We start from the raw sequence: 13891 nt of genomic DNA on the forward strand, positions 1-13891 counted from the left end.
ACTGCCTCCCCCGAGCTGCTGCCCAGAATGCAGTTGGCTGTGACTGCTCACTCTTGGCTCGTGTCCAGTTTTTCACCCATAAAAGCCCCGCTTCCTTTTCATCAGGGCTGCCCTCACTGAGTTTTCCAGTCTGTGTTCTCCAGTTCTTCTCGTGTCTGGGATTGTCCAGATCCCGAAACAGCATGGGACATTTGGACTTGTTGAACTTCATGAAGTTCTTGCGGGCCCAAGTGTCCCAGGTCCCCCTAGATGGCACCCTGTCCCTCCAGGTGTGTCCCCCACACCACTCACCTGGCGGTGCACTCGCTCCCACTGTCTGTGTCGCTGATAAAGATAATAAAAGCCCCAGCCAGCCCCAAGACACAGCGTTTGTCACCTGTCTGCATCTGGATATAACGTCAATGGACACAGCGCCCTGGTCACACCCATCCAGCTAATCCCTAAATTCCGACAGTAAAATCGGGACACAAACAATCGTGCTGAACCAAGCCAACACTTTTATACATCATACACCCCTAACCGATAACACCTGTTCCAACACATCTGCACTCTCTGCTCACACTCCAACACGCTTTGAGTACTTCGAACACTTTTATCTATTTTTCAACCAGTATAGGGATAGCTCCACCGAAATGGAGCCTCAAAAAATTTCTCGACACTCGTGCCTGTTCCTCTCCACGGAAATCTTTAGTAAAAGGCGAAAGATTTATACGATCTGAAGAGAAACCAGAGTATGCCATAGACCGCCATCGCGCACAGTCCCTCCCTCAGCTGTCCCTGTCCAGGACACGGCGATCCCCGGGGCCTGCCCGGATCTCCCGCCGGCCCGGACTGGTACCGCGGCACGGCTGCGGATGCACCCGCGCCCGGCCGCAGCAGCCCCGGAGAGCAGCGGCGGAAAGCGCGGCCGGGCCGCTCCGCCGGCGCGCGGTGCACTCCGGGTACGGGAATAAATCTGAATAGTAATGCAGGATATGCTAATGAACCCGGCGCTGCACACCGGGCACGCAGATGACGCAGAATGCTAATATGGGTATGCTAATGAGGCTATCCCGACCCGCGCAGCCCGTGTGCAGGAGGCGTTCGCGCGGTGACCCGCGGGACAGGAGGGCGGAGGGCGGGAGCTGCCGCAGACAGAGCCCTGGCAATGAGCGCTCCGTGCCGGGTCCGCGGGCAGAGCCGCCCCCGCGAGCCGCCGCCATTGTCCCTCGACTCCCCTCGGCGCCGCCGCGTCTCCAGGCAACGGCGCGCGCCTCGGTCTGGCAGCGCGTGACGTCACCACATCGCGAGAGCTCGCCCCGCCAAGCCGCCCCGCGAGCTTCCGCCCCGCCTCTTTGCGCCGGTGCTGCACCATGGGTGAGTGAAGGGGCCCCGGGCCTGCCGACATCCGCCGCCATCCGCCCGCTGCGCCACCGCATCCGCCCCCCTCCCCTACCTGGTGGCAAGCGGGGATTGCTGCCAGCCTGCCCCGCTCGCCATCGGGGGCGGCTGCGGTACCACCGAGCCGCGGGCGGGGGAGGGTGAGCGGGCCCAACATGGCTGCTGGTGGATGATGAGGGCGGGCGGCCTCGTTTCGCCGTGCCTCGATTTCCTGCAGATGGCGAGCGCTGGGCTCGCTCCCGGTGTCTGCTGCAGATGAAGAGTTGCGGGTGAGGTGGGATGGCGTTCAGTGGGTCCAGCAGGAGGGGTGCGGGGTGGCCTTGTGGAACACAGCAAGTTGGCAGTTTGTGCCCTTGTGGGAGGCGGCGTGTTCTGCAGAGATGGTCCCTGTCGGGGACCCAACGGGCTGAGTTGATTTGGGGTGTCTCTCGTAGGGGTTCAGCGGACAGGTGGGATGGGGGTCCCTTCCTAAAGCGGACCTACCACATCCTGCCAGTAGCGTAGGATGATTGCTGTAGTGTGCCTGTCCGATCGGCATCGGGCGCTTCCCAGAGAGTGCCCAGCACGCGAGGTACGTTGGGAGGCAGCTTCCCAAAGAGAACTGGAAAGAGGGGTTCTGTCTGCTTTGTACAGCTCTGCTGGAGTGGATGCGTTCGGGGCAGATCTGAGTGTCAATGATGAAGCTTCTCTAACTGCTGCATTCGGCTGAGTGCACTGTGCGGATACCAACCTTGGAGAGCTGAGGACTCAGAACCGCACCCTGCTGCTGCAGCCGGGTGGGCTGGTGGCACTCTCTGACCGCACTGCTCTCCATTCAGGTATCTCCAGGGACAACTGGCACAAGCGTCGCAAGACTGGGGGCAAGAGGAAGCCCTACCATAAGAAGAGGAAGTATGAGTTGGGGCGACCTCCCGCCAACACTAAGGTGAGTGATTGGATGAGGTTGATCGAAATCATGTTTTCAAACTCGAGTTGCTGCTGTTGTTTTAAGAGGTTTAAATAACTGCTGTTTGGGGCAGGGTTCAGTATCTGAGCCTGCTTCCCTAAAAGGTGGTGTTTGCCCCTCTGCCGATGGAAAGCAGCAATACATTTTAGCAGTAAGAGGCAATTGGAGTGATGAAATTTTCACCTTAGGTAGATGCAAAAGACCGTTCTGGTCATTTACTGTATCTACCAATGCTGGGGTTTGTCATAGTTACACTGACCACATTGCCTTCGAGGTTAGGACTGTGCTCCTGTGAGGGCCATGCAGCATTCCAGCACCAACAGCTTCTTTTTTATTTGTTTCTGACTGCAGATTGGCCCACGCAGGATTCATACTGTCAGGGTTCGTGGGGGAAACAAGAAGTACCGAGCCCTTCGCTTGGATGTTGGCAACTTCTCCTGGGGCTCAGAATGTAAGTATGTGGTGAGCCTGCTGTGTCCAAAGGAAACCTGCACTCACCTGCTGTACTGCTGCAGAGTAGAAGGATGCAAGCATGGATTTGTGGGATTGGATTGAACATCCTGGAGCTGGCAGCTGAAGCAGCATGCATGGTGATGATGATAACTTTGATCTTATGTGGCCTTAGGGGACTTGGATTTCCACTAAGTTCACAGTGATAGGAGTGTCATAGTTACACTGAATGACATGCTTACCTTAACTTTTTATGGGGAAGGGGGACTAAAGAGGGGCTGAAATCCTATATATGAGTAGTTCTTCATAGATAGAGGTTTTTTCATTAGTGATAATGGTTACTGAAAGTTAAGTGGTTTGGTGCAAAAGAGAAAGGTGCTGAATATGCTTGTGAGAAGGCCCAACCCTAGAACAGTGTTACATGAACATGTGCAATTTCATATTTCTGCTTTGCTGAGCAAAAGTAGGAAGCCCAGAAGCAAGAGGGGGACTCTGTCACATTTACTCTGAGCAAGGTGGGTTTTCTTTGCTTTACAAACTGACAGCAGTATCACTTGAGCCTGGCCCCACTCAGTGTTGCTGAGTAGGATGGTAAAACATCAGTAAGGAAGAGTGTGGGTTAGTGAGCTGCATGGTGTGAAGGGACAGGACATGGTTTTAATTGTCTCAGAGCATTGTTTATGCAGTGAAAAGTGATATTACAGTCAGTATTGCACATGGAAGGCACTAAGTGTACCTTGCAGCAAGGACGAAGTACATGAGTGAAGAGAGAAAACCCATCATGCGTGATCTTTGTGTAATGTGGAGGGCTGTTTTCAGGGCAGGTCACTGCTAAACAGTCAAATCTAGTAGCTAAGACTGCATGCTTCAGGTGGGTCTTGGAAAGGTGAAAACACCAGTGGCCTTCTCAATTTACTCATAAACCTTCATCCTATAGAAATGATTTCTGGAATGTGTTGCAGAGCAGTCCTGCTCAGGGTGGCTTAATTCAGTAATACTAGCAGATGTGTACAGCATTGAGCCCTGCGTGCATCTGCTGATCTTGCAGTCTGGAAATTTATTTTTTAGGATTGTTTAAGATACTTTTGAGTTCCAGTGAGGCCACTGATCCTGGCTTTTCGTGTAGGAAGGATTTAATTTCCAGGTGTAGATTTCTGTCCTAACAACAAGAAGTTTGACTGATTGAAAAATAGATGCAAATTTTAGTTAACTTGAATTCAGTGCCAGGCAGGCTGGATGGGGCGTTAAGTGCAAAGTTATTTAAATCATATGTGTGAGATGCTGTGAACTGTGTACTCAACTGTCTGATCCCTGTAGGTCTGAACTCATGCTCTTCTTTTGTAAGGCTGCACTCGCAAGACCAGAATTATCGATGTTGTGTACAACGCTTCCAACAACGAGCTGGTGCGCACCAAGACGCTGGTGAAGAACTGCATCGTGCTCATTGACAGCACCCCGTACCGGCAGTGGTACGAGGCGCACTACGCCCTGCCCCTCGGACGCAAGAAGGGCGCCAAGCTGGTACGCCTGGGCTCGTCCTGCTGCCTCCTGGCACAGCAGATCTGCCCTGCAGAGGCACTTGGCTATCCTGAACAGACAATGCCTGCCACACTAGGGTTGGGTACCCAGAAGTATTGCTTATCTGAGTTGTATTTCCATAGGTTCCCAGGATAAGTCTGGCTCTTTTAATGGAGTGCTCAGTAGCAGGAGCTCTCCTGGAAGCATTACACCCATTTGTGCACAAGGACCTGCCTGTCAAGATCTTTGTCTTCTAATGATGATACCTTTGTCCAGTTCTGCTACTGAAGGGAGAGCGATGACAATTTAGGATGCTGAGGAAGACTTTGTAGGTCAGGTTCTTGTGCTGGACAGTGAATGCTTTGGTGAAAAGTTTGGAGATTGCTCATTAAACTTCAGCAAGTTTTTAAGGGTGTTGAAACTACTTTGAGCCATTAATCTGAGAATCAAACTCGACTGCTAGAAGGTATTTGAAATGTAGCATTCAGGTTAATCCATGCATTAAAAGCGAAGCAGTTCGTGCTGTGTAGTGCAGAAGCAAGGGAAAGCTCAAGTGCCTGGACTTAAACCACATCCAGGTGCTTTCATTATTTCTGCAGAGGGAAAGAGCATTCTCTGCTTTTTGTTGGAGGATTGATTGACCAGGGAAACCTTTGCAGTTTCATTGACTTGAGAGCAGCCTTCTCTAGGGCACTATGCTCCATTGTCAACAGCGGTTCTGGTTAGCAATGTTGCATTTCTTGGTCTCAAAAGTGAAATGCAACACCTCTGTGAGATCTAAGTATTTCTACCTTGGCCAGGTATGACTTTGAAAACAGTACAGTGCTGAGAATACAAGAGTTTTCTTCATGGTAGTGGAAAACACTTGTGGTAGTGAAAGGTGGCCATTTGTTCAACAATTTTTTTTTGCTTTTGGTCTTGGGTTTAGACTCCTGAAGAGGAGGAAATACTGAACAAGAAGCGTTCAAAGAAGATCCAGAAAAAATATGATGAGCGAAAGAAGAATGCCAAGATTGCAAGTATTCTTGAGGAGCAGTTCCAGCAAGGAAAGCTTCTTGGTGAGTGCCTGGCAGCATTAATGTAACTTGTTCTTTTATCTTCTCCAGAGATACCCCAGTTGTGGAGGGGTGGGGAAATCTGGCTAGCCAGGCTCCTGCAGCTGGTTAGTCCTATCGGAGCTTTGAGAAAGAAATGGGCCTCAAGACTTGAAAGATAAGCAAGTTTGGGTCAGAAAAATGTGCTGCAGGCATCTGAGAGCTTTGATGTTTCAAGCTCTGGCAAACAGTTGAACATTCTGAAGTCTTCTGGTGATGAGACCCTTGTCCAGTTCTGCTGCTGAACCGAGCGATGACAGTTTGGAGATCTGAGGAGGACTTCACTAGGGACTGCAGGGGTGCTGCTGCAGGCACGTGCACTGGTGACTCGGTTACTGATGAGCTGCTCGGCCGTGCTGCTGCAGACAGGCCGTGTGCAGGGTTTGTCCTTTGGTGTGTGCACTGGGGTGGGCAATTGCCAAACTTTAACTGGATGACTTCTCCTTGCAGCCTGCATTGCCTCCAGACCTGGACAGTGTGGCCGAGCCGATGGCTACGTGTTGGAAGGCAAGGAGTTAGAGTTCTACTTGAGGAAGATCAAGGCCAGAAAAGGCAAATGAATAAAAACTGTTGTGCTAAGAGAACGAATAAAACCAAGAGTCTACGACTGTAAGAGGTTGTGTGCTCATTTGTGTGTACAGTGTGGAAGGGGATTCTGTTGCTCCACCTACCTTGTGAAATGTGATGGAAGATGGAACTCTGGGGAATCCCTGAGCCCTTCAATGTCTTCAGGCAAAACTTGACCCTGCATGTGCTCAACTAAAACATCTCTGTGGGTTCTAAGTGACTTGCAGGACCAAGTGCATGTGAAAAAGAGTTGTCATATTTGGCAAAGTGGAGAATGTCCAATACTGGAAACCTGTGACCAGGAGGAAGGTGTGAGTGTCGTCCCCCCATTAAGAGGGGTTCTTGGGAACTCACTTCCCCCTCATTCATGTGCTATGTTAGGTCAGCATGTGCAGCAGCTGAGGTGTTGGAGAGGTCAGTGGGAAAATAGGTTAAGTCTGGCTGAAAACTGGGTTCTTAGACCTTCAGCCTCTGCAGCTGGTAACTTGTGCCTCTGCCTTCCACATAAAATGATCTCCCATCCCCTGGTTCAGACCAGCAGCTCCTTTAGATGTTTCCTGCCTGCTGTACAATTCCTTTCAGGATCCAGGATCTTTTAACCAATTAGGTGGCACTGCTCAGTGACCAGCTGGTCTTTCCCTGACCTCCTTGGTCTCATTCCAGTGCAAGATCAATTCCTTCTAGCAGAAGGGCCAGGCTCATGTCATGGTCTGTCCCTTTCGAAAGCTGGATACAAACTCCAGCCTGTCACTTCTGGTGGTATTAGAAAGCTGTGGTGAATGAAAGCTTTTATGGATTTTTCTGTTTTGGTGATACCATTCCTAGAAGCTCCTGTCCTTCAGGAAAGTAAATCTGCAAATAGTAGCTCTTTGTGCAGGGGGAAGTTGGGAGCCCATCTAAGGGCTGTTCCTGAGGACAGGCCACGCTCGCACACCTTGTGCCTGTCAGGTGAACACACTGCACTCTTCATCCCATTTGTGTATTTACACAAAATCCTCATCCATTGGATCACTGCTGCAGGTCAGGCTTCCTGTGGCCCCAGTGTCACAATTACTAGCTCTGAGCTAGAGGTGGCCCACGATCATCTTGCCCCAAACAGAGTTGTGGTGAGACCCAAAAATATATCTCTGTCCCCTCATATAGCTTGGTTTTGGGGGCGAGGCGTTGAAGTTTTTTTGCTGTGATGCTGTGCCAGGTTTGCCAGGTGTAACAGCAGGAGGTGCCCTGGGGAGTGTGGGTTGATGGTGTGTTGCTGGCAGGGAGGTGAGCATTGGAGAATGGTAGCTGCTGCTGCTGCTGCTGACCACGGAGCAGGTCGTGGCGTGGGTGTGCACTGGCACTCACGGGTTGGGTCTGTGCTCATGGGCACTGAGCAGAGCCCAGCCCCGCTGGTGCACTGCAGTTCAGGAATCCCTGGCGCTGGGACCTGGGCTGGGTGGGATGTTTTCACAAGCACATTCCTTCTCCATAGTGATCCGGTGTAAACTTTCACTGCTCTGCGGCCACGCCTGCTTTCCAGAGAGGTGGAGGGGAGGCGATAAGGGCGCTTGGCAGGGATGTGTCACGGCTGCTTCCTCTGAGGGTGTTTCTTCTCTCCCTCATCCTTCATAGAGTGCAAGCAGCATTCAGGGTGTTTCTGGGGAACTTTGTACAGATGGAGAAACTCAGGTTTTATAGAGCAAATGCCAGTTTGGTGTCATAGCATGATTATGAACCTGTCCCCTGATGAGCAGGATTATGGGTCATCAGGATGTGCTGTTTACCAGGTTACTATGAGAAACAGAAACACGGCTGCCAAGGGCAACTGCCCATGGGAATGAAAGTGGCACCTGGAGTTGCCCTGGAGGTGTGACATGGGAACAAAGCAGTGGCAGCTGACCACGGGTGTGTGGTGCTTCACTCCCAAGGTGGTGCAGGCTGTGGGATGCACAGCCCTATGGATGGCACCTGCCTGGGAGTGGGCAAACCTGTTATGTACTGAGCCAGGGAGTGATGGTCAGGGGCTGGGGTTAAGCACAGCTTTAGCCTGGCTAGACTTCAGAAGTGCAAAAGCCTGGTTAAGAATCTTACCCACTTCTCATAGGTGAAGGGTCTGAATTTAAGAAGAGTTGTTTTCATAGGATGATCAGCTGCAGCATAACCCAGGTGAAGTCACTTGTTTTGTGTCCTGCTCTTTGCTGTTGAGTGGCTCTCTCATCTCCACACATTATTAACTTTGGGGTATTTTCACAGGACATGGTCCAACCCAGGAAATGACCTTGTGGTTACACTTCAATAGGTCCAGCAGTGACCTGGAAGGCAGTGGAGGAGAAGCAGGGCTGGCTTGTTGAGGGAATTCAGGAACTTTAAAGGAAGGGAGACTTGCAGGACAGGGAAATTTTAAACTGATACCCTTAAGGAAAATGTATCTGAGTGTGCCAGGGCTATCACAGGCAAAGAGCAGGGAATACTGGGTTTGGTCACACCTCCCTCCCACCTCTCACAGGTGGAGATTTGGGCAGGGGCTGGAGGTACCGGAGCAAGGGTTGGACAAGACCCAGTGGGATGATTTCAGTCACTCCCCTTTGCATCAGCCATGGCATCTGAACTTAGGCTTCATGAGGAGGAGGGAAAGGACAGGATGTTACATCATTCTCTGGGAATGGGACCCCGGGGTATGTGAGCAGAGGGGACATCCATGGAAGGGCTGCAGACATTTCTGGAGCACAAGTGAAAAATGCAGCTGTTGTTAGCTCTAGGCAAAATCTGCAGCCATGGGCTGGGCTGCAGACCCTGGAGACAGCTTCTAACCCTGCCTTTGCCCTGTGGCAGCTCCTGGTCCCTCTGTGTCCCTGTGGGGATGTGGGGGTGGCATGAGCCAGGGTACACTGAGGTACTCTGGCTGCAGTACTTGGCAGAGAGTGATGGAGGGATATTATTAAAGACTGGGATACTTTCCCAGGGCCCAAGGAGAGAGCAGGGAAGGAAAAAGTCCAGCTGGATATAAAACAGTGGGAAACATCCCTGAGGGACAGGAGACATGAAGGAAAATCACCCCATCCTCATCCCCAGGCCAGGTGGAGCTGGGACTGAGCAATGTTAGGAGTGAGCAGTCCCACCATGGGCTGCTGGAAGCCCCACTGCACTCTGCAGGAAACACACTTCCTTTGCCGGCCGGAGCACTGCATCCTGCCCTGCCCAGCTCCCTCCCTTCCTGCCTGGGCACCAGGCCCAGCACGGCTCCAGTGCAGACAGGGTGGCCCATGCAGCTTCCAGCCTGGAGAACGTCCCCCTGGGCAGGAGGAGCAGGACTCAAGGGTGCCCCCCCCCACCCCATCCACAGAGAAGGGCTGGAGCACCATGGGTGAGACTTGCTGGGGGTGCCGGTATTGGATTGTGATTTAGCTGCCTTTGTCTGCTCCTAGGAGCCCCACAATTTCCTGCTTTGTTCAGGATCTCTGGCATTTGCAGCAGGCTGACACCTTCCCCACCCCTGCTGTAAATCCTAGTACAAAGCAAAGGCTCTGCTGGCTTTTAGCCAGTGCCCAGCTCTGTTCTGCCAGGGTGACAAAAGAGGTTCCAGGGATGCTGGGAAAGACCCTCACTGGGCCATCACCCAGGGCAGGGGAGGGTAAATGGGGTAGAAGTGAACTCCACCATCCCTGAACTCCCCACATCCCACTGGTCGGCTTCCCACTACCCCAGAACACAAAGAAAGGGCTGGAGCCACACACCCAGGAGTAAAATGATATATTTCTTACTGTGAGCTGGATCCTACAGGGATGGCTGCAAGGGGCCCTCTCTGCTGCTTCCCTGTGTGTTGATTTCACACACCCACTCCCACAAGTGTGCACACACACATGCCATGGAGCAGCACACGTGCACTGACTTACAAGTCCCTGTGCCACTGTGGGATGTGGGGTGGGCAGCAGGCAGAGCCACCACAGGCTTCCCATGACAAGCCCAGGGCACCCCATCCAAATGTGACACTCCCTGCAGACCACACAGGCAGGGCCAGCCTTGTTTCATGTCTCCAGACCGTGTTCTCTCCAGGCTGGAGAGCAGCAGGTCTGTGCCAGACACCATCTGGCTCCAACAAGAGAGGAAGCTCTGGTCAGTGGGTCTGGGACGCACAGCACAATCACTTGATCCCCAAAACCAGCTCCCACCTTCCCTCCATGTCCTTCTTCAGGCAGCACCATGCTGTGGCAGGGTCCCCAAAGCCTGAAGCACCCTTGCCCAGCTGCAATCCATGGCAAGCGAGGGGTTCACGTGGTAGCACAGAGGAAGGAATCATATTTTGGGAGTGCAGCCTTGCAAACAGCCACTGTAAGCCGTGGCAGGACAACTCATGCCTCTCCTGCTCTGGTGGCTTTCACTCCTGCCTGGCCCCTGCCATCCTGCTGGTGTGTCCAGACACAGCCCAAGTCCTGGTATCAGTGCAGCTCGATGGTCTCATACTCCAGGTTGTCTGAGTCCTCCAGCTCGATACCAGGTACCAGGTTGTAATAGCTGGTTGACTGACTCATGTAGATCTTCTCCCGGTCAGCAGAGTCCTTCAGGACTTCACTCACACTGACAGTGTCCACCTCTGGCTCACTGCCCAGCTCCTCTGCCCTCGGTGCTGGGGTGTCCAGCTGCCCTTCATGGGATGGCACCTGGGAACTGCTGGAGGATCCCACCTGTATCTCCACTTCCTCATAGAGGTCTCTGCCACTCTCCAGTGGATCCACAAAGGGCTGGAGCACGACTTGTTTCCCCAGCAGCACTTTCCTCTCAGTCTTGGAGGGAGCAGCAGGCAGCTCATAGGGGACGTAGTGGTGGGGCTCTGCAGACACTGGCACTGCAGTGCAGACACTGCTCCTCTGTGCCATGGCCCGGTGGCTCTGGGACCTGCTCTGAAGGCTGTAGTTGGTCTTTTTCTTCTGCCGGCAGAAGCACCAGGTGATGCTGGCGAGGATGAGGAGAGGGGGCAGGCAGATGAAGAGGGCGGTGAGGCCGTGCGAGCGGCACAGCTCGTCCCGGGGGATGCTCTGGAGCCCCAGACCGTGGTAGTGCTCTGGTGTGTGGCAGATAACCTCAGCAGCCTGGCTGGACCAACCCTCCAGGTTAGTTAGCAAAGCACAGCTGCAGTCCCAGCTGTTGTTGGAGAGCTGAAGCTGGAGCAGAGATGGCTTCAGGAGGCTGGCAGGAAGGAAGGTGAGGGCATTGAAGCCCAGGTAGACCTCCTGGACCTGGGAAGATGCTTTCAGGAAGGATTTGGGTAGCTCCTGAAGCTGGTTGCTGTCCAGATAAAGAACCCTCAAATTAGGGGCATTTTCTAGAAAGCTTCCAGGGAGGCTTTCCAGCAGGTTGTGACTTAAGTGCAATACTTCCAAGGCAGGAGGGACTCCCTGTGCGTTGCTGATGGCCGTGATGCTGCAGTGAGAGAGGTAGAGCTCCCGCAGCCCCTGCACCCCCACCAGTGCGCCCCAGTCCAGGTGGGTGATGTTGGAGCTGGTGAAGTTGAGGCAGCAGCTCTCAGGGAGCGGAGCCTCCCGGAAAGCCCGGTAGTCCATGGGCTCCGAGCAGTTACAGATTGGCGGTGCTGGGTCGAGGGCAAGGCCGGCAGCGAGCAGGAGACTGCCCCAGAGGGACACCGTGCCCAGCCCGGCGCCTGCGGGGACAGCAGAGGGAACGGTGACTCCCTGTGCGACCTGCCCTCCCGCTCCCTTCTCCAGCCTTCCCGGCGGGGGAAACGAACCCCGCTTCTCCTCCCCACCACCACAGGACCCGCTGGCCGCAGGGTCCTCCAGTGCCACCGTCCCCGACAGCCCGGAGCCGCCTTTCCGCGGGGTCCCGCTGCTCCGACCGGGTGCCCGCGGGCAGCGAGCAACCCCCAGAGCTCCGGCCGTGCCCCCGTGCCCTTCCCGGCCTCACCTGCTCGCCCCATCCTCGGGCGCTGCTCCGCGTCCCGCCGCGCTCCCACCGGGCGCGGCCGCCGGCTCCGCCTCGCCCGGGGCGGCCCCGCCGCATCCCGGCCCCGCCGCCGTCCGGCCCGGCCCGGCCCGCCCCACGGGCCCCTGCAGCCCTCGTGCCCTGTCCCCTCGCAGGGGTCCCGCCAGCCGTGGACCCTCCAGGCGCCCTGTGAGCGGTACCCCCGAGTTACGCTCGACCCAGCTCCCCTGCAGTTAATCAACCCGCGGTCCCCCCTTATTCTGCCCCTCCTCCTTAAGCCTTCCCTTCATCATCCTTCCCTTCTTCATTCCCCAGAAGGAATGTCTCTTCCCAACTTCTCCCTCTCCACCCCTTCTGCCCCGTCAGAAGCCTTGTGTCCCTCCACTCCCCTCCGTACTCCAACATCCCTCTCCAAGCTCCTGAAGAAGGGCTGGGCTGCTCTCTGCTGAGTTCATCTCTCTGCTGGCATGGGCAGAGGGTGGGGAGACCCGGACAGGGCTGAGGATCATGGAGAACAGAGATCCCACAGCCTCTCTGGGCTCCTGTGGTATTTTACCACATGCACAAGGGGAAAAAGGTTTCCTAATAGCTAGATGGAATTTCCCTTGATGCAGCTTGCGCTGGGTGCCTGTCATGGTTTCACTGTACACCTCCCCAAAGAGCCTGACTCCCTTTTCCTATAACTCCACCAAAATAGCTGCAAGCAGTCAGGAGTTCACCCCAGGGCCTCCCCTTCCCCAGGTCTGACAGGCTGGTGATCTTAAACCACAGTTCCTCTCACTCCCCAGATCAGCGATGGGAAAACCTGTGGCTCAGATGCTCTGCATGACAGGGGACCCCAGCTGCAGGTGGCAGAGGGCTGCTCCCAGGCTCCATCCCTCTTGGAGAGAAGGTGCCTCAGCCTCAGCAGGATGTGGACTGTGGGGTCCATCCATTCCCCTTGCCCAAGAACTCACCCAGAGGCAATGGGGAGCAGGAGCAGAGCTGGCAGCTCTCAGTCTTGGCAGGTCCCCACCATCCCTCTGTGGGGAATCCCGGGACAGCCCCTGTCTGTCACATCATCCCCAGACAGGTCCCCCGGGGCCTCTCTGCACTCCTCGGTGCCTCCACCCACACACTGCCTTCAGATGCTGACTCAGCTCCAGAGCTGGGGCCTCCATCGGAAAACCTGTGATGCCACCGGTGCCCCAAGGAGCCCCGGGGCCGTGATGGAAACAGGCAGCTTCCCCCAAGGGCAGCAGCATCCCAGCCTGCTCCTGGCCATGTTTGCTGATGGGCAGCAGGTTTGTGTGTGTATCCCCTACAAAAGCTGGAAACACAAGAAAAAAGCCAGACAGATCTGTGTTGTTTCTCTTCAGGCAGGTTTTCTCAGTTTTTCTGCAGAAAAAATATGGAGTGAATCCATCCCCAGTACTGTAGGGTGAAAGGGGATGTGCTGGGAAGAATGGGGCTGTTTGCCAGAGGGTCTCATGCAAAACCCTCAGCATATTCAGGAGCACAGTGAGCATCAGTGCTAAGAGCCCTGAGCAGCAGGGAGAAACTGAGGCACAGAGCACAGGATAGTCACACAGTCACCCTGAGTGCGGTGTGAGCAAGGAAACAACAGCAGGAAGATTGAGGGGCTCTTGCTGCTTCAGGCTCGTGAGAGCTGTGGGTTTGCAGCCACCTCTGCCAGCTCCCAGAGATGCCAAGCATCCTTCCATGGCCCGTTCCGGGTGACAGAGGCGTGATCTCATCACGGCCATTAGAGAGCAGCACCGCTGTGGGGCCCTGCCCGGCCACCACTGCCACCAGCACAGCCAGGCCACCCCGCAGCACCAGGGCTCCCAGAATGGGGTGTCCGGGCACCGAGGGGCAAGGATGGATCCCATCATCTCTGCATCTTCCACTATTCCCTGTGTGCCCAGCACCCCGCCTGGGGTGGGCTGTGACCCTCTTTGCCTGGGTCCTGCACAGAGGGAAAGGCTCTTGGGGATTCTCCCCCTGCATCCAAGTTTGTCACAAGGGAGGGCAGGTCAGG

General features: G+C 54.7%; 2 protein-coding genes across 2 annotated transcripts; one reads left to right on the forward strand and one right to left on the reverse strand.

Moving 5' to 3' along the window:
- Positions 1-1210: 1210 nt before the first annotated feature.
- RPS8 (ribosomal protein S8) lies at positions 1211-6001 on the forward strand. Its single transcript, XM_079313948.1, has 6 exons — positions 1211-1356; positions 2199-2305; positions 2678-2777; positions 4122-4297; positions 5223-5352; positions 5839-6001. Exons 1-6 carry the CDS (start codon positions 1353-1355, stop codon positions 5946-5948), a joined length of 627 nt encoding a protein of 208 aa, XP_079170074.1. The 5' UTR covers positions 1211-1352; the 3' UTR covers positions 5949-6001.
- A 3668-nt stretch (positions 6002-9669) lies between these two features.
- LOC306805685 (uncharacterized protein) lies at positions 9670-11951 on the reverse strand. Its single transcript, XM_079313716.1, has 2 exons — positions 11854-11951; positions 9670-11590 (listed from the first exon to the last, which is right to left on the reverse strand). The coding sequence occupies exons 1-2, from the start codon at positions 11864-11866 to the stop codon at positions 10371-10373; spliced, it is 1233 nt and encodes a 410-aa protein (XP_079169842.1). The 5' UTR covers positions 11867-11951; the 3' UTR covers positions 9670-10370.
- Positions 11952-13891: the final 1940 nt, after the last annotated feature.

The sequence above is a fragment of the Erithacus rubecula genome (assembly GCF_903797595.1).
Source record: "Erithacus rubecula genome assembly, chromosome: 10".
Taxonomy (NCBI): Eukaryota; Metazoa; Chordata; class Aves; order Passeriformes; family Muscicapidae; genus Erithacus; species Erithacus rubecula.

Bases quoted from the DNA above. Each gene is read 5' to 3' on its own strand.
- RPS8 (XM_079313948.1), top strand. The intron at 2,778-4,121 runs GTAAGTATGTGG...TTCTTTTGTAAG, and splicing joins CTTCTCCTGGGGCTCAGAAT to GCTGCACTCGCAAGACCAGA. The intron at 4,298-5,222 runs GTACGCCTGGGC...TCTTGGGTTTAG, and splicing joins GCAAGAAGGGCGCCAAGCTG to ACTCCTGAAGAGGAGGAAAT.